Source organism: Stegodyphus dumicola, chromosome 1 (assembly GCF_044657685.1).
Source record: "Stegodyphus dumicola isolate Sdum_Otavi_A_Nest chromosome 1, ASM4465768v1".
NCBI lineage: Eukaryota > Metazoa > Arthropoda > Arachnida > Araneae > Eresidae > Stegodyphus > Stegodyphus dumicola.
Genome location: NC_140768.1, coordinates 286690193 through 286710933, shown reverse-complemented (window position 1 = coordinate 286710933; position 20741 = coordinate 286690193). Strand labels below are relative to the sequence as shown.

General features: G+C 33.7%; 1 protein-coding gene across 1 annotated transcript in view; it reads right to left on the bottom strand.

Annotated features, from left to right (window-relative positions):
- Window positions 1–20741, bottom strand: part of LOC118194050 (nitric oxide synthase, inducible-like) — a 66730-nt gene that overhangs the window by 32323 nt on the left and 13666 nt on the right. The window contains exons 4-9 of the mRNA XM_035365237.2: window positions 15162–15303; window positions 10956–11270; window positions 9524–9625; window positions 7038–7309; window positions 2340–2484; window positions 835–939 (exon numbers count right to left, since the gene is read on the bottom strand). Of these exons, the coding sequence (XP_035221128.1) occupies window positions 835–939; window positions 2340–2484; window positions 7038–7309; window positions 9524–9625; window positions 10956–11270; window positions 15162–15303 (1081 nt within the window). The remainder of the gene's footprint in view (window positions 1–834; window positions 940–2339; window positions 2485–7037; window positions 7310–9523; window positions 9626–10955; window positions 11271–15161; window positions 15304–20741) is intronic.

Genomic DNA, 20741 nt, shown 5'->3' with positions numbered 1-20741 from the left:
AAATTCACTAATATACTTAAATATATACCATACGTCAAATGTCAAATATAGTTAAACAAACATAAACAACAAAATTTTTAATTGTTACAATGAAAAATCATAACAATATTTTATGTAATCTATCTATCTATCTATCTATATATATAAAGAAAAAATGTTTGTTTGTTCTCTAATAACTCAGTCACTACTATAGCTGTCGTCACCACATTTTCTACAATTCTTTTCTGGGTCCTGGAAAAGGTCAACGGCCACTTTTTCCCAAACAAAATAGCTAAAATCAGAGCTATTAATTAAAAACTCGGAAAAACGATTATTTCCGCACTCATTTTCCTGAGTGGCAACAGTCTCGCAAGCTGGAGATAAAAATCTGCTTTATTTCGAAAGTTGTTGCCACTACTCGCTTTCAAATCCTAGAGTCTGTTAATAAAAATGTCTAAGTTTTACGATGAAATAAAAATAGCATTGCAAACATTAAACACATTTCTCCCGATTCCAAAAATTCGTGGGAAGCCATCTCGACTTTTCCCATCTTCGTACGACTTTAAGCAGCTGAAATATTAATTAAAACTAAGTTAATTAAAAAATATGCGGGATTATTAAGTAAAAATTAAATATACAGTAATAAATTGGAAATATTTTTATAAAAGTTTATCGAATATAAAAATTAAATTCTCTAATAGTTTTAAATACGACTTGTTAGGATATGTATAAATTTAATGTTTAAAATTATTCTTTTAGAGTTAGTTAAATGATAAAAAACTAAATAACAAAACTAGCAATATATTCTTGATGCGTTAATAATCGCATGCTATTAATAAAACACTTGATGCTTACTTTTCCATTATCTGGTGGTTCACCACTTCCAAATGTACTTGCAACAATAATAAGAAAAGTTTCGTTTAACAGTTCCTTGCAGTCATAATCATTCATACATGTCACCTAAAAATTGTTTCCTGTTAGAGCTATCAACAATCAAATAATTTTTGTAATGTAACTATTTAAAAAACAATTACTATAAAACATTTCTTTACGCAACTTTATATTGAATACTGTAAAAATGAAACAGCCTTCTTTGTAAAAGTCAGGAAAATATTTGTATGTTTTTGCAATAATATTACAGAATGATCATTTACGACTGGTTGATGGGAAATAAGGCATACTGAATTGTTATTACATATAGGAAGGCAAGCGGTAAGCAGGGAAAATATAGGGTCATGGTAACAAAATGTCTTCAGACGAATTTAAATGAAATTAACGGAAATTGAACATTAAACAAATTATTTTAAAACATTTTAAACATTGATACGTTGAACTATTAATAACTATTAATCAACAACAGAGTAAATAATTTTTCTTGTGGATTATTTTAAATAAAAAACACCGAATAATTTTTTAAATGATAGTTGAGTGTTGAATATATGTTGAAATTAAAGAGTTAGAAGCTAAATTAGAATTAAATCTATGCGAATAACTATAGAGTAACGAAAGAAAAGAAATTTTGACAATATCCAAGTAATCATATTTATATGTACTATTAAAATCTGTGTGCGTCTGTTTCTTTGTTTGCTTGTGGCATTATCTCCTCCGGAACGGCGGGGAGTTCAGTTTCGAGAGAGGCAGCTCCAGGATTCCAAAAATTCGATAAAAGCCATTTCGACCATTCTCATCTTCGTACGACGTCAATCACCCGAGATATTAATTCAAAACTATGAAAATGCTAATTTTCGCACTTTTTTTCCGAGTGGCAACACTCGCATGCTGGAGATAAAAATCTGCTTAATTTCGAAGGGTTGCCACTGTCTTTTATTGATACTGAGAAAAAGTTGTTATATTAAATTAAATTTAAATCATGAGGTCATACGTATTAACCTGCAATATCAAAAGTTTTTGCTTATTTGGCAAGAAAAAATTTATTTACGAATTGGATGCTGCTTGGAAAGATTGAGCTAATTTCCTTTATAATAAAATGTTTTATACATTTTCTTTTCAGGCGTACATAGAATATATAAGTTTTGCTTTGGCCGCAGCCCGCTAGTGTGTAATAATAAAAAAGGAATAGTGCTTTTTAAAAGTATTTTTAATACCTGATAGTGCTATGTACTAGACAGTGTAATATATTTTAAATTTTAATAAAAAAGAAGTCCCGAAATAAAACATTTTCAGCATTCTGTTATACTTTTTAAAATTTCCACCTCATTTTCATGTTGTACATTAGAAATAAAAAATATAGTTACTGAAAACTTTAATTTTCCAAATGCTCAGTCAAATTAAAAACAATTCCATAAAATTGGTAAATAATATGCATTTAAATTTAAAACAGAAATAAATATTTTGCTTACTTTTGTATTAAACGAAGACTGTAAAACTTTTCCCAGTTTGTTGGCGAATGTTTTGGATTTGCCAGTTTCTGTTGCAAAAAGAATGGTTGCTTGAACTCGATCACCGATAACCTTGGATATTAAGCATACGCATGTATGGACAACCCTGAAAATATTCAGTTTGAAATACCAGTAAATATCGCTAGTTTTGAAAAGAAGATTTGATTTGCTATTAATATATGAAGAGTAGTAAATAAAAATCTCAATTTGAAGGTGTATGGTTCGATAAGTCCAATCTATTTAGAAGAAAACACCTCCAGGGTTAGATGACGATATTGTTAAGAAACTAAATTAAAGATGTCTATCTGGTAGAAATTTGTTGCCTACTGCATAAAGATATCTGTCACAAGAGAATCACAACATAATTTATTCATGGCACGAAGATAATTTAATCATAATTTTGAATTTATATCTGCAAAAATTACGCCAAAAGCTTCTTCCATTGGTGAATTGGATTTTCTTGAAGCTCTTCACATTTGAAAAGACTTATCTTGTTTAGTTAATAATTTTTATTCAGATCTAGTTCTTCCTAACGTTTTTAAAATTTTATTAATTTAATTTTTCAATTTTCATTAATATTTCTGCCGAAAGACGGCGCTACCTTCTCTTTCGCTTTGCTCCTGGTGAGTGCAAATACGACCGTGGCTTCCTCTTCGTTGCAGATTTCTTTGCTTCTGACGAAGAAGGACCAGTATCTGTTTGCCCTCGAAATTGATAGCGACTTGACTAAAATCTACGCCAAACACAAGGTTATTGCTTTGCTAATTTTATCTGACACAATTTTTTTTTTCATGACATCACCCGATTGATATTCCCAGAAGAACGATCGTAGAAATTCATACATTCATAGAAAAAACCCGTATTGTGTATGTAGTGGGATCAAGTTGGTGTGATGTATTATAAAGTTTTTATTGATCTTATAAACACAAGGTTATTGCTTTGCTAATTTTATCTGACACAATTTTTTTTTTTCATGACATCACCCGATTGATATTCCCAGAAGAACGATCGTAGAAATTCATACATTCATAGAAAAAACCCGTATTGTGTATGTAGTGGGATCAAGTTGGTGTGATGTATTATAAAGTTTTTATTGATCTTATAAACACAAGGTTATTGCTTTGCTAATTTTATCTGACACAATTTTTTTTTTTCATGACATCACCCGATTGATATTCCCAGAAGAACGATCGTAGAAATTCATACATTCATAGAAAAAACCCGTATTGTGTATGTAGTGGGATCAAGTTGGTGTGATGTATTATAAAGTTTTTATTGATCTTATAAACACAAGGTTATTGCTTTGCTAATTTTATCTGACACAATTTTTTTTTTTCATGACATCACCCGATTGATATTCCCAGAAGAACGATCGTAGAAATTCATACATTCATAGAAAAAACCCGTATTGTGTATGTAGTGGGATCAAGTTGGTGTGATGTATTATAAAGTTTTTATTGATCTTATAAACACAAGGTTATTGCTTTGCTAATTTTATCTGACACAATTTTTTTTTTTCATGACATCACCCGATTGATATTCCCAGAAGAACGATCGTAGAAATTCATACATTCATAGAAAAAACCCGTATTGTGTATGTAGTGGGATCAAGTTGGTGTGATGTATTATAAAGTTTTTATTGATCTTATAAACACAAGGTTATTGCTTTGCTAATTTTATCTGACACAATTTTTTTTTTTCATGACATCACCCGATTGATATTCCCAGAAGAACGATCGTAGAAATTCATACATTCATAGAAAAAACCCGTATTGTGTATGTAGTGGGATCAAGTTGGTGTGATGTATTATAAAGTTTTTATTGATCTTATAAACACAAGGTTATTGCTTTGCTAATTTTATCTGACACAATTTTTTTTTTTCATGACATCACCCGATTGATATTCCCAGAAGAACGATCGTAGAAATTCATACATTCATAGAAAAAACCCGTATTGTGTATGTAGTGGGATCAAGTTGGTGTGATGTATTATAAAGTTTTTATTGATCTTATAAACACAAGGTTATTGCTTTGCTAATTTTATCTGACACAATTTTTTTTTTTCATGACATCACCCGATTGATATTCCCAGAAGAACGATCGTAGAAATTCATACATTCATAGAAAAAACCCGTATTGTGTATGTAGTGGGATCAAGTTGGTGTGATGTATTATAAAGTTGCTCGAACCATTATCGAACAAAGATCATGAAGATTGAGCCGAGCACTCAAAGAAAAATGCTCCAGACATAACAAAATTATTCTGCTCCATGTAACGTTCATCCACATGTTGCTGCATCCGTCAGACTCCACTCGGAAACACCCAAATGTCAAGTTTTCCCTTCAGACATTGCGTGATTATTACTCGTTTCGAATGATGATGCATGGCTTGTCTAAGCAGCGCTTCACATCGTGGGAAAATACAAAAAATTGGGTTGATTTGTGAATAACCTCGAAAGATGAAGCTTTCTTGGGACGCTGTATTCGTGTGCTACCAGAGAGATGGGAAAAAGTAGTGACTAGTGATGGACAATACTTTGAATAATCTTCTTTATCTCACAATAAATGCTCTGTTTTTGATAAAAAGCAGCGGAGACTTTATTTGCACTATAGAACTAATCCTGTAGGCACAGTGATAATGATGCCTTTTAAGCGATAAACACCGCTGGAAGATGAGAACCAAAACTCTTGTAGAGTGTGAGATTAAAAGTTAATACCATTACCCACTGGGTTAATTTGTTGATTATGATTCCTGACGTCCCATCTGTTACAAAGCCAGGCCATATTAAAAAAAATCAAAGTTTATCAATTAATTTCGAGAGAAATGGTTTTATATTTGGTAAACCTTTATATTTGCAGTCCAACACTGGATCGTAAAAGATATAGTTTCTTAATATGGCGGGGTACCTGATCTTTCAAAGAAGATGTGCGAATTTATAATTATTTTGGTCAATAGAATCAAATTTTAGATCGTGGTAGTTTGTACGTTAGAAATGTATTACAGCAGAACAGATCTTCGAATCTTGTTCCGAACAATTTTAATCTTCTTTCCGTGACCGGCGGTTACAACAGTCCATTTCAAAAAATCTCGATTTTCCTGCCGATCCTTGTACTTAGTGTCAGACCTTATTGTTCTTGAAGTAAGGTTTTCGTATATGGTTATGCAGATATTTATTTCAGAATTTGCTATTTGTTTGGGGCTTGGAGACTGTAGTACTAATTTCATTAAAAATCTACTTTTTAACCCTTTCCGGCGTAGTGTGTTCGGTGCGAACAGACCAAAAATATTCTCTCTTTAGACGCTGAAAAAATTCGATAAATATCACGAAAACTACACTAATGATTACTTTTAATCTCTTTTATGAATAATAGATGGCAGCACCACACAAGCAAATCATTAACGTTGAGATGTATTCTATTTTTAAAGACACTGATTTTTCAAAGAAATATTTCAGATATTTTTTTAAATATAAAGAATATCAATGAAAAAAAAAAACTTTATATCATTTTATTGTTCGTATGCTAATCTGCGTATTCTGTATTACTTTTAATTTTAATTTTTGAAATATTGAAATATTTTAATTTTTGAAATATAGTGAAGCCTTCAGTGTATGGTGTGTTCGGACTGAACACACTGTACAGGTTAGCGCCTGTCACGTGCAAGTGAGTCACAGAATCTAGTCTCGCGCTTCAAACACGGGGGAGGCTGAAAGCACAGATTCATTTATATTTGTTTTTATTCTTTTCTGTTTTTGATTTTGAAGACCTCGGTGTTTTGTTTTCACTTAGCTATTTGATTTTCAGCGAGAGCAGGCTCCTTTTTTCTCTTGCTTTCATCGTGCGTAGTTTGCTTAGTTTTGATTTCTGTAGATTTTTATTTGTATACATATCTTTAATAATTATTTTTTTTTAGTAAATAATTAATTGCAAATATTATAGTATTTTAATTCTTTTTCTTATAAATTTTAAAATTATGTAAATGGCTCGGAGAGACCTCAGCATTGCCGAAGCAAGGACAATTTTTTACCCGTTTTTTTGGGGGGTGTGTGTGTGGAGTAGCAGGCCTCCCCGTGGTGCACCCTGGGTTATGCTAAATCTGCAGCAGAGATCAGATTCTACTGTTCTTAAATCATAGACAAAGCATTTTACTGTAATACGTGCTTCACAGCAATGCTCACCTATCGCAGCTCGTGTGGCTCAGTGTGTTCGCTTTTGACACACTCACAAAATGAAAACGGTTTGTGAAATCTTTGTAAAATTATACCTGCCTACTCTCCTAGGCCTAAATAGACGGCCTACAAATTTTTTTGGTAAAATTCCAACTTTAAAGAGTAGCGTGCCGGAAAGGGTTAATGCAACTCAAAAACAACATTACGTTATGTTGCTTACATTCCTGCTAAATAAATAATTACAGTTTAATAATGGGCATATTCTGTTCTTCAAATGCTTTCCCTTTTCAAATAATTTTAGAAAATAAATTACTATGTGTTATAGATGCTGTATAATACTATAATCTCAAATAACAAAAAATATGTATTTTAATAAATAATCTCGAATATTATGCATTATGTTATATCGAATAAACATTGGGAAACTAGCAATAAAAATAAATATGTAAAACCTGATTACTCAAAGAATATGCGAAATACGTGACATATACCTAGAAATACTTGCAAGCTTGTATTTTAGTTGGATGTTGTTATTTTGGGGCCATTTGTATGTGATCCATGCTTTCTCCTGGTATTCATAGCTCGGTTTTAGGTTATAAGTTATCATTTCTTGGTGAAATACTGGCGTAGCAGATCCGCTAATAGGAGGAACAATCCATACCCAATCAGCGGGGCAGCCACCACGGAGCTTTTGCTCTGTTTCCATGTGAGTCATGAAAGTTTCTGCTGCAGTGTGATGGTCCATTATGGTCACTTTGTTTTTCTGAAAGTAGAAAGTATTTCGTGTTTCAATGCTATGTTATATTAAAGGAAATTTACACAAAAATGTGAAATGCCATAATTATAATTGTTGACTGTAAAGTTTTAAGAGTGACTGTCTTTCTCTATCTAGATGATAGGCATCATAAACCTAAGTTTTGTGAGTACATTAGAACTCCAGTTATCCGAATCAATTGGGACCAGACCCCATTTGGATAATCTAAAAATCCGAATAAGTGGATTTTTTTTTTGATGAAAGGGTTTTCGTATACTTTAATTAATTGCTGTACGTACTGTATATTGAAAATGGGAGGGGAAAAACTGTTTTTTTTAAAAAAGAGGTTTTAATTAATTAAAAAGAAAAGGCAGCACTTTTTACGTACATGTTATACAGTTTACTGTACAGTACTTACGAGTGCTAAAAGTCATTGCTTGCTGAACTTCGTTGTCAAAGTAAGCTGCTTGACTGTCTCCATCTGTTTTCGGGCAGCCAAGTTGCGTATCCGCTTGACAATGAGAAGTTGCATGTGGTCACACGTGGGTTGACGCTCCATCCACTTCGACGCAGTTTCAAGGCCGGCAAACGCTTCACTAACTGATGGCCCCCTGTTTGCTTCAACTTCGACATTAAGGTCATCTTCTTCTTCGACACTTTCTTCTCTCACACTTTCAATAAGTCCATCATCATTTAGAATTTGATACCCGGGATCTGACCATTTGCTCCTTTTAATATCTGAGATCGTCGATTGTCTAACACCGCACATCTCAGCTAACTGTTTACCCGTAACTCCTTTATCGGATTGCCCTATAATATTTAGTTTATCCACTAACGATCCACTAACACACACGTTTTCTTTTATAAGCAGTGGAAAACGTGCTGACGTTTCTGACTGCCAACGAAACGCACTCACAAATCAAACAACGCACCTACGCGAAAGAGTACAGTCACAGTACTGTAGCAGGTCAACGACACACTGAATGACTACGAATCAAAACGAACAGTAACAAGTGGGTCAGGCCGGCAACCTGGTGATGGATGACAGTAGTGTAGCCAATAACTGCACTGTGAGATGGTGACTTCGTCATCCCAATAATGTTCTGTTCATTGCCACTGAAACAGACAGTTGCGTAGACTGTTCTACTCAACTACGACAATGAAACTTAACAATTCAATTCGGTATTACTCTAGTAAACTATTTATAATCAATTATTATATTAGCTTAAATGATATTGATATATTTCAGGGCTATATGATACTAAAATAAAACTCTATAAATCAGTGCTATATTGCAGAAGGTGCGCTATATTGCATTATAAAGAAAATGCCGTTGTTAAATGCTATACGAAAGTTGCGATAAAAGGAGAACATCATATTTCAAATTGTATTGCACTAAAATGAAAATTGTTGTAAAATATTATAATCTGATGCTTTATTACCCTAAGAATGCTAAAAACTAATACTATATTATACTTGAAAGAAAAAACTGTAGTTCAGTTTTATGTTATAATAAAACGTGGCCACTGTAATTTAATCACTTTACCTGATCTAAATTATTTCTTATTCATATCAGCATATATATCCCACCAATAAAGTTTTATAAAAAAATTGTTTGAAAACATTTTGCCCAACTTTTACAGTTAAGTCGGAAATATTCTTTTCTAGACATTCTGCGCTTTTATAGGAACAGTATTGAATTCAGTTCAAAATGCAAATTCAACAAAATTCATTTTTTTATTCTAAATAAGATTTTCAGTTTCACGATTCTACATTCATAAATCGAATTTTGAATCTGATGTGGAAATTATTTAAAAATTACATTTAATACTTAAAATCTGTAACACAAGCTATTTATTTTGATGAATACAATGTCATAGTTTACATTTCATTTAAAGAATTTTCTGCTGTTCATAATGTAAAAACATTATAAAATGGAGTTAAACAAATTAATAAGAAGTGCTTGTACTATCGTTAACTTATTTTTTCCTAGATTCAGTAACATGAAAAAATAGTAGGAATGAATAGTAATTTTTCAGGCTCAGAAAACCTAGAAATATTAAGATTAAAAATATCACCTATTGTAAATCTTGCTGATGAAGTTTCAAAGTTGCGAACCATAAAAGTGTATGGTGGAATTATTTGCTCGAGAGTATATCTTCTTAATGTTAATAAGAAAATAAATGAAGTAAAAAGAGAAAGGGTATTGCAGGGAAAACTCACTTGGTAGGAATACAGAACCGCAATTGTGGTTTCAATAAGTGCCTTGTCCTTCCAAAGAGTTGCAGGAGTTGTCGTATCTAATCCCATTCTTTGAGCTACTTCCTAAAAAAAAAAAAAAAAATGTACTCACATTTGTAAGTTCATATGAAGTATAATAATAAATATTCGTAATAATGTAACACAATAACGCTGTCTAAAATCGCATTTACAGTTCGTGGTTATTATCTTCCACAAACAATTATATCTTCATTATGAGTTATTGCCTTAGACAAGTGGCATTCATTATCGATTTCATTTGTCCAAGGCAGCTTGTTCCATTATATTCTCAAGGATACCGATTAACTTTCAGAGGTGGTCTTCTCGAAATGGCTTACTGTATTTAAATTATTGATGTTTTCAAATGAATCCATTCCAATGTAATTTCGATATTTTAGTTCTCTGTTAAATTACACATTATTTTCATTACGGAATTAACTGTTAGATGGTACAGGGTGATTCAGCAAATCGGTTACAAATTTTCAGAAGAGATAGAGATACCTAGACAATTGAAAATCACATAGCAGTGCATGGTCGGAAAGACAGTCCTTGAATGGTAGTGACGACACAAGAAATGAGGAAGACGAACAAAGTCAGGAAACATGTTTATTAGTACAGCAAAAATCAAGAAGTAAGAACAAAAATAGAAAACGATCGCCATCAAAGAAGGTGTTCGAAATTACAATTCCGGACCCTGATGCAGGTCTCATATCTCTGGCACATGGAAGATCTGATGCCCAGACATCCCCAGTAGTTGCCATGATGCGTGCAACAAGTTCCTCAGCACTTCTAACTGAGGTTTCGTAGACCAGTGTCTTGACATATCCTCCATTATAGTCAATGAAAATGAGGTCTGGCGATCTTGCTGGCCAATGCATCGGACCACCCCTGCTGATCCCGTGTTGAGAATACGTTTTGAATGTAATTTCGAACACCTTCTTTGGTGATGATCGTCTATTTTTGTTCTTATTTCTTGGTTTTTGCTGCAAAGCAAAATAAGCATATACTCTCACCCTGTCCGTGTCCTTCCTATCTTGTGTTTTGTGGCGTCACCACCGGGCGAGGAAAGCATTTCATATTATGCTTTGCTATATGTTTTCCATCATCTAGGTGTACTCCATCTCTTCTGAAAGTTTATAACCGATTTGTTGCAACACCCTGTATATGTAAAAAGACCACCTGTTGGTCATTATACATGTAAAACACGTATCATTAAACTGATAAAAACTGGTAACAGATGTACTAGTAAAGATCTTCAAGTAATCCGTATTAGTACAGCGTTGATCCTTTAGTGTATCCCATGACCAACCTCTATACTGATCATTGAATCGCTACTGTGGAACAGGAAGCTTAAATGAGTTACAAATGACAATGTCTATACAACAGATATAATTACCTCGGAAATATTATATCTATGTTGATCACAAAAATTTCTTGCTCCAACTTCTGTAGCCATGTACCATCCATTGAAAGGTGCTGCTGTGTATGCTATACCACCAACGTCTAGCATCATGTCTGCCACTGCTGGAAGAGCATACCACTTTAGTCCTAGTTCTGAAAACCACTCATACTTTGGGTGTTCTAATGGTATCATCAGGATAAGATCCTCTGGAATCTCATAAAATTTTGGCTCTTCTCCTGGTCCTGAAAGAACCCATGGCAAGACATCAAAGCGGCCGCCTTTTCCCTTCCATCCTAAGCGCTGGCAAATCTGCAAATATAAATTGGCCCATTTATAATTATTTGCTGATTGATTTATTAGCTTACGGCAATTGTTATCATCTTAGAAGCGTGTTTCATATTCTTTCTTTATAATTTTTGGAAATAATAAGAACAAAGAAAAACATTTTGTAGGACGACGGAGAAATTTATACTATATAACGTAATGAAATAATAAAGAATCTTTCCTTTTTTTTCAAATTTTACAATAAAATATATTATTATGTGAAAGGTGGTATGCATAGCAATCCATATGGTACTGGAATTATAGCATATGTTAGAGACATTTCTAAATTTTATACACTTTAAGTTACATGATCGCACTGAGTTACGTGTATAATTTAAGGTACAGTCTATTTTCCTGGTTTACTTTGCGCACAAATAATAATTAAAAAGTAAAGTAATAAATTCTTAGATGTTCCAGATTTAAAATCAATTCATCTTGAGGGCATTTCTTAGCTTTCTCATTTTCATGAACGATTCAGTAGTGTTTGATAAAATACTGAGGTATGTTGACAGCATACATCATGCACATAATGTAATTGAGTGAGGTTTTCTTACTTTTACTATCTACCTAAGAGATAAATTTCCGAGATTATACACTAGTTTCCAAACATTAAGGAAAATCACAGAAATAGCGGTAACCTGTCCAAAAATAAGACAATTCGTTATAAGGTATATATCCCACTTTCCTAGTGTGCCTTCATGGTGTAGTGGTTCTGCACACTGGGCCGGTATTCCAGAGGTCCGAGGTTCAATTCCCGGTGAACGCTTTGTTAATTTTTCATCTTTTCTGCTTCCAAAAAATTTCTAATATCTCTATAGTGGCGCCCGAAGTAAAGGGGTTGTGGATGATGACTATCCACACCCAAAATTTGGCGACTAGGTCCCCTAAAACCCTAGTCGCTCTTTAAAAAGGGGGGTATATAAGGCATATCTCCCTAGCGTGCCTTCGTGGTGTAGTGGTTCTGCACACTGGGCCGTTATTCCAAAGGTCCGCCGTTCGATTCCCGGAGAAGGCTTTGTTATTTTTTTATCTTTCCTACTTCCAAAATAATTGTAATGTCTCTACATCGCATAAAATTTGAATATGTTGTCAAATAAGAGTTGTTGAGTAAAACTGCAGTATGCGAATTAGCGGCGCTGCAATCGGAATATGCCATTTGCGAGGAACATAAAATTGCACATTCGAGAGAAAGCCTGTTAATTTCGCTGTGATACTGAGATAGGAAATTTGGGATAGCGAAATTGTAACAATGACCTCCAGACATCATTTGCCGGAAGAACTGCGATTGAGTTATTGGGAGACTAGAAGCAGGATAAAGTTAGACAGAAGTTGCCAAATGGCTAAATCTGACTCTACTGTGGTTCTGCTAACAATTTCTAATCACAGATTCGGCATCCAAGAGGTCGGCCAAGGACGGCCAGCCGCTACGAGGAGAGCCGATGACTAATATTTATTGTTATGCGCACGAAGGAGTAGAACCGCATCTCCAACTCGGCTCAGATCCTCCCTTACTGCAGCCACCAGAGGTTTGATGTCAACGTCAACTGTGCGTAAAAGGCTTCATGAAGGAGACCTGTACGTGAGGGGACCAGCCATTTGAGTGCTTCTCACGTCACGTCGTAGAAGGAAACGTTTGATGTGGACAAGTCAAAATATGCGATGGACTGCTGATCAGTGGAGGGTTGTTCTCTTCATGGATTAGTACAGGATTAGCCTCCAGAGCGATAGTAGGCGTTATTTGATTTGGAGAGAACATGGGACCCGCTACCATCCATCAAACATTCGTGAAAGAGACGCATACGGAGGCATCTCTTTCACGAATGATGTTTGAGGTGATGTTTGTGTTTGGGGTAGTATCTTTTTGGGTGGACGCACAGACTTCCATGTCTTTCCACGAGGAGCTCTGAATGTTCAGGCCTATAGAGATGATACCTTTGATGCTTATGTGCGGTCTTATGCTAGGGCAACAGGTGATGACTTCCTGCCACAGGACGACAAAGTTAAACCGCAAAGGTCGTGAATGATTATTTTCAGCAGCAAATAATTCATCACATGGAGTGGCCAACTCGATCACCGGGAGCTGAATCCTATCGAGCACGTTTGGGATGCTTTAGGAAAACTTATAGCTGCTCTCAGTCCTCCTCTTCAGACCTTTGACACGCTTGCAAGTGCTTTGAAAGAGCAATGGCTCTCCCTTCTTACGGAACAGATAGACCGTATAATTGATAGATTGAAAGTAATTTTCCTACACCAAATTGACACAGCCGATTTATTCATTTTATAGATATTCTAATTTCTATAACACCATAATTGTCTCGAATTTCTTCTCATGTAATTTTATACCTTACTATGCGTTGTATACTAGTTTTAGTTTCATTATATTATTATACTCATTATATTATTATATTATTATATATTTCATTATTTCATTATAGTTTCATTATATTATTATATATTATTATACTAGTTTTAGTTTCATTTCTTTGTTTAGTTTCATTAAATTCTACATGTAACTTTTCGAGTAATCGTCATTTTCGTGATTTTTCCTCAATTAATGATAACCAGTGTAATTTAATGTCAGTATATGCACAGATGAGAAGAAACTCTGCATTATATATCTATTGTCTATGCCTCGTTGTTTTACACACTGGGTCTACATTGTGTTAGGATATAATTTTTAAAACAAATTGCGTATTGCTGGTGTTGTTCACATTTATTACCATCCATTTACGTGCTATTATAGTTTGAAATGAAAAGTAGAGATAATGAGTTAAAGGAATCATTCTTAACTTCTTTTTACTTCAGGAAATTCCAACAGAATTCCACCAGTCTCATTTTTAAATTTTGAATGACCTGAACCAGATGCTAAAGATCAGCGGTCGTCAACCCTTACAACTTCAAGAACCACTACATATATAATTTTATATTTGCCGGACCACTAATATGAGTAAAAAAAAAAAAAAAAAAAAAAAAAAAAAAAAAAAAAAAAACCCTTAAATCAATGAAACATATTAATACACAAAAACAATATTCAACTTTCCAATACATGCAATTCTAATTTTCATTTGTTAATATAATTTTCGAAACATTTGATGTTCAGAAGCATGCCTTTATGCAAATTCAGGCTACGGCCCTGATTATGAGTAATAGCTGAAAAACTATTAACATCTCACTGATACACATATTTCGTTCACATTGAAAAATTATATGAAAAGTACAAAAATCTTACCTTCCTGTACAGAAAGCCTCACATTTCCATATCACTGAGAAGGAACTTCACGAAAAGCAAGAACGAACCAGCAAACGCAAAGTAATATCAATAAACTGAAAGTACTAATAAACTGAAAGCCGCCAAATTTTAATTATTGTATACACAATAATCATCGGTTACTCAGCAATGGCGCCATCGATCAACAGTTATACAAAACAAAAGCGAAAACTTCCACTGTGCAATTATAAACAAGAACGCAGATGGTTCTCATAAAAATCAAGTTGCCTGTTGAGAAAAACTGTGTTATTAACGACCACAATAGCATATGTTTGTAATTCAAAAGGAAAGAGAATTCCAGTTCGCGCTATTATTGATAACAGCAGCATATCCACGGATGCCAACTCTCACTTTCAAATGCCGCTAGATACACCTGCAAAAGTAGCTAAAGTCGCTAAATTCAAAGGAATTTCGCTAAAAGTAGTAGCTAAAATTAAAAAAAAAAAGTATAATTCATATTCCATGATAGGTTTTGCTACCCGTCATTTTTTAGTCACAATTTTTCTGCGGGCCATCAAAACGATTTCACGGACCACCGGTTGGCGACCGCTGCTATAGATGGTAAAGTTATAAATTAAAAAGCAAAACTGATTTTGATAATTACTCACTCTCGTGAAGTGTAGTCTTCCGGGATCTCCAACGACGGTTCCGTCAGACTGCAAGTATCCAGCGAAATTAACTAATTGAGGATTCCACAAACGAAAATCTTCCCTGCCCGGCATTCGTGGAGGAAATACAGTGATCATAGACCTATATACAAATGAGTACATAAAGTTATACCCATTATAAAAGTAATTTTATATTTAAATAATTTGCCATTAAAAATAGTGACAGTAATAACTCTCACTAAATTATTATATTAAATCTTTGGAGGGCTCTGTATAGGAGAGAATGAGTTGTAAGACATCCAACTGGGAAAAGACTCTCATTTGTGTGACTTATGCGAAGGCTAAGAAAAAGTCCATTCAACTAATCTCCTTGAGTTGAATGGACGCTTTCTTAGAGTGCCTTCGTGGTGCAGTGGTCTGTACGCTGGGCGTGTATTCCAGAGGTCTGTGGTTTGATTCCCGGCGAGGCGTTGCTCTGTTTTCATCTTGCCTGCTTCCAAAAATTGCCTAATGTCTCTACAGTGGCGCCCGAACTAAAAAGGGTGGTGGATTATGATTCTCCACACCTAGGATTGGCGACTGGGTCTCCTAAAAATCCCAGTCGCCCTTTAAAAGGGGGAGTATATAGGGTATTTATTCCTCTTTCTTAGCATGTCTTCGTGGTGTGGTGGTCTGCACGCTCGGGGCGTATTCCAGATGTCCGCGGTTCGATTCCCGTCGAAGGCGTTGCTCATTTTTCATCTTTCATGCTTAAAAAAAATCCTAATTTCTCTACAAGACATATGGATTTATTTGTTTCTTTTGACAAATTCACTGAAAGGCTGAAACTAAACCACAGCTGTAATTTCAAATAAAAATTATTAATGCTTGTAGCATCAGGGGAAATTGTCATTCTTATCCTTCGTCTTGCATTATTTTAAATCATTTATAAATACATATCTTCGGTTTTGAAGTAATTCGTACTTGCATAATATACTTCTTACATCTGCTTCCCTGTTGACATGATAGGAGGGTGGGTAGTTGCCATAGCCTTAGGCTGGGCTTAAATTTCGGAGAGAGAAATGGTACTTGTAAATGAATACTTTCTTCGCGGTATGGGGACACTTAAAATACCGAAGAACAGAAAATCTTTAGAGAAGTTAGTGGTAAGAGACTAGAGATGGAACATCCTCAGATGTGTATCTTAGAGGCGTTTCATCATATTGTGGCGGAGGGTGTCAAACTTATACTTTCACCTGAAATGAGATTAAGACGGCCAAGACCGAAGCCCTTCTCTTCTTGGCTGTGATGAATTCGCACACCTGAATCAGACTATGTTTAAATTTGATTAAGACAGGATTAAGACAAAGTAGAGTGCAATGAGGAAAACCACTGGCGGTACATTTCCTAAGAGCCATCGTTAGTTCAATAAATAAAGGTGATTTAAATAATAAAATGTTAATTCACATGTCAAAGATCTCTTTGTCACAACATTTCTTGTGTAGATCTTTCCATCATTTTTAAGCTCGCCTTGAAGAGGACCATCCATTATTTTTAATTTTACACCGTTCTTTCGCGAACTCTTGAACAGGCAGCATAAAGTTGACTCTGTCCAAATGCAGGCTCAGGTAAAAAAATGCCAACACGCTTAAGCGTTTGGCCGTGAGATTTATGGATGGTCATAGCAAAGGCAAGTTTTACAGGAAATTGTCTACGTCTCAGTTGAAACGGCAACCCTGTGCCGTGGCAACTTCACCCCATTGGCTAGTACAGTTACGCAAGCAACCAATAAACTATCGGCGACAAACAGACACTTAGGCCGCATATAATAAAGATATTTATTTATTTCATTTCATTTGTTTTTTCATTTTATTTGTTTATTTGTTGCCGGTTTTTGCCGGTTGCATATTTTCGAATTCTATTATATACAGATGTTAAATTTATTTATTAAATGTTAAATGCACGTGCTCTTGTATTTTTAATTTTTCCGGCTTTGGTTTCTCATAATATTCGTCCCGCGCTGCACTGCACGCGGAATAAAACAATTCACAGCTACGCAAGCAACCAATAAACTATCGGCGACAAACACTTAAGCCGCTTATATATATATAAATAGAATTGTTTTATTTTACCTTGCAATGCAGCGCGTGTTAAATTTTAAGTGAAAGTTACGCTGAAAAAGTAAAAATGTAAGAGTACGTGCATTTAACACTGAGCAAATGGATATCTCTTTAATTTGTATTGAAACTGAATAAATGTAATTGACTACTGTGTTAGCTGTAACCGTGATTCCATCCTCTTGTTGGTTTCCAGAAATCTCGAGAAACAAAGAAAATTACTAGAACTCCCTCGCGACCTATTGAGAGCTTTAAAAAGCCGGAGAGAGACATCTCAGTTCAGTTGCTCAGTTACTGTTATTGCGAGTAGTTGTTTAGTTAGCTGTTGTGATTTTTTAGAGATCGGATTAGCTTTCTCTTTGCATTCCGTTGTATTTTAACATTTTTAGTAGTTTAAAGTATAGCTACTGAATATATTGCGTGATATTGTACGAATATCTGTAGAGAAAATTCCAGCGTTCCAGAAATATTTCTTGTGATAAGAATGAATTTTATTAACCTTTTATCGGATTTGTGCATTCAATCTATTACGAAACCGTACGCAAGCAACAATATATATAACAAGAATATTTAAAGATGATTTTAGTAAACTCTTAGAAACACAGGATATTATAGTTGAAACTAATTCAGAAGTTTAAAATTAACTTTCGAAAACATTTAATGACTTATTCGAAACTTCCTTTTTATTAAAGAGTGAACGTCAGGATATATATATATATATATATATATATATATATATATGTAATAATAAAATTCCATAGTCAAGAATACACTTAAAATTCTAACCGTATGTTCTTTTCATTTTTTAATGGCGACGGTCTCTATTTTGAAAGTACGTGGAATTAAATGCACAGCCCCGTAGTCAAGTTGTTTTTCCCGCCTTTTCTACACGTACAGTTATGGAATGTTCTGGAAATATTTAAAGCGAAGTGGAATGGCTGACGAGGCTGATGTCATTTCTTGGAAGCTCCGCCTTTCCAGAGGCTATAAAAGGACTCGCAAAGGAATATCGGGGTCTTTTCTTTAATATAACGATGCAGTAAACTTAATACAAAAAGTTATTAGTAGTTCTTTTTTATTTACTCCGGAGATCTTAATTTTTGTAATTTCTCCTGAATAATAATAAATGGATCCTTGTTTTTTAAACTTATCGTCTGATAATTTCAGCTACGACTACATCTGTGATTCTTCACCAATCTATTTATTCCGGGCAAAAGCTGGTACATCACATATATATATAATTAAAGAAAGGAGAACAAACTAAAAAAGAGCTTTGTGATCAAGTTTCAATTTTATGTTTTGATGAAACGCGATATAGCTGTATTCGAAAATCATTATGTATTTCCCCTGAAGAGTCATTAATGAGATTCGAATTGGGCTAATTTACCATTTACCGCTTTTTTGTTTTTTGTATTTTTGCTTATTTCTTATATCATAATTGTATTTTTATTCAAATGTTTAAAACTTGTCTTAACTTTAATCAACATATTACTTCCAATTTGTTTTGAGTTTTAAATACGCTTTTTATTTGTAGGTATTCTAGTGATAATTTCGTTTATTTTGTGTTTACACTTTTAATTGTACTTTATTTTACTTATATTAAAAAATTTTTCACCGGAGCCACAGTATCACAGCAATTTTTAAGCGGAAGCATTAAGAATATATATATATATATAAGGTAAAAAGAAAATTCTTATATTCTTCTAATATATATATATATATATATATATATAATCTGAAAGGTTTCAGATTTTAAATTAAGTCCAAAGGGCTGTTTTTTTTTAACATTTCGTCTGTTTATTTATTAAATATCACGTTCTTCGCATTTAAACCATAAAATTCAGTTCAACAGCAATATCCCAAAATAGTTTTAAATTGAGCATATCCGTTAGAATTTCCGATACGCAGTCTCACGCGTTGGAGACAAAAATGTTTTTTCTCTACAATGTTGCCATTACTCGCTTTGAAATCCTTGAGTTTGTTAATCAAAAATTCATTAAAAATATACAAAATAGGAAATCGACAATAAAACAAATTCCAAATTTCAAATTTGGGCTTCCACATGCCCATGTTCTCAGCAGGATTACGTCATTCAAAATTGGATGGCTCTGTGTACCGTTGTTTTATCACAATGCAAGAAATATGCATAAATTTTTTCAGATTTTTCATTGTTTAATTTCTTCAAATATAATGCAGGACTCTAACATTGGGTGGCAACAGTTTGAAAAGTGAAACGGACATTTATAGTGAACCAACGCAAAATCGCAAAGCGAAAACAATAGTCCTTCAGGGACAAAAAGCCCCTTTGGACTAAAATAAAATTCAAGCGTAATAAAAGCAAAGTTTCAGTTTTCTCCAAACGAAAGCCAAAAGTATTTTCATTACCGGAGATAAAAAAAGAAAATGCGTTTGAAGGTTCTATTTACGAAAAAGCCCTGCTAATCTACAGTTAATCTCAAACATAACAGCATAAATCGTTGCGGTGGGGAGAAGGCCACATTTCGAAGAATAAAAACTGTGTCACTATGACAGCTCAGCATGATATAAAGCCTCGTCGTGGGTATATTTGCTTAATATATAGGACAAGCTCAATGCGAAGGGAGAGTGGTGATTGAATGTTGAATTCATATCATAACTAGCCGTAGATCGTTTCATGATGAACGTTCTTGGAAAACCTGCGTGATGTTACAATAGAGGCAACCTACTTTTACCTCATGTATGAGGAATTCCATTTTGGAATATCTTTTGAAAGCTGAGCAAATTACTAAGACAACGTCTTCGTGATAATTTGGGTTGTATAGTAAACATACGAGGCTGTTAAATGGACAAAAATAGTTTTGACGAATTGTTTTATTACTTATAAACTATTTAAATAATTTAGTGACAGCATTCAATTACGTATATGTATAGTAATGAAAAATATTTGTTTTTATCATCAGAATGAAAACCTGGAAAAAGGAAGTTCATTGTTTAGCGTATTTTCTGAAAGCGTATAGTAATCCGAATTCCATTTTTTAAATGGTTCAGGTACTTAAATGAAGCTTCAACAAAGGACTTTCCTGTACGAGTAAGAAATAATCTAAGAACTGCGGGAATAACTGCATGGTATGTTTTAATTTTTTTGCATTAATTATTGTATTATTTTTTAATGTACTATTATACTACTATGTCATAAATTTTATTTTATAAAGGATTTATATTATTTAATATATATTTATTATGCGTTAAATAGTATAAACACATAATAAATATGTTAACATTATTTTAACACAGAATTTTATTTTTGTAAGAAGTTTATTGGTACTCTAATTCCCAGGCATTCATATGTGTTATATATTTTATCATTTCACTGAGAATACGTAAGTTACGACGTAATTTCTGTTTCAATATAAAACTTCATTGTCTTTTCCAACTGCGTACTCGAATGATCTGACATTTGCAATATAATACTTAACATATTATTTCTTCCTACAAGTGCTATTTT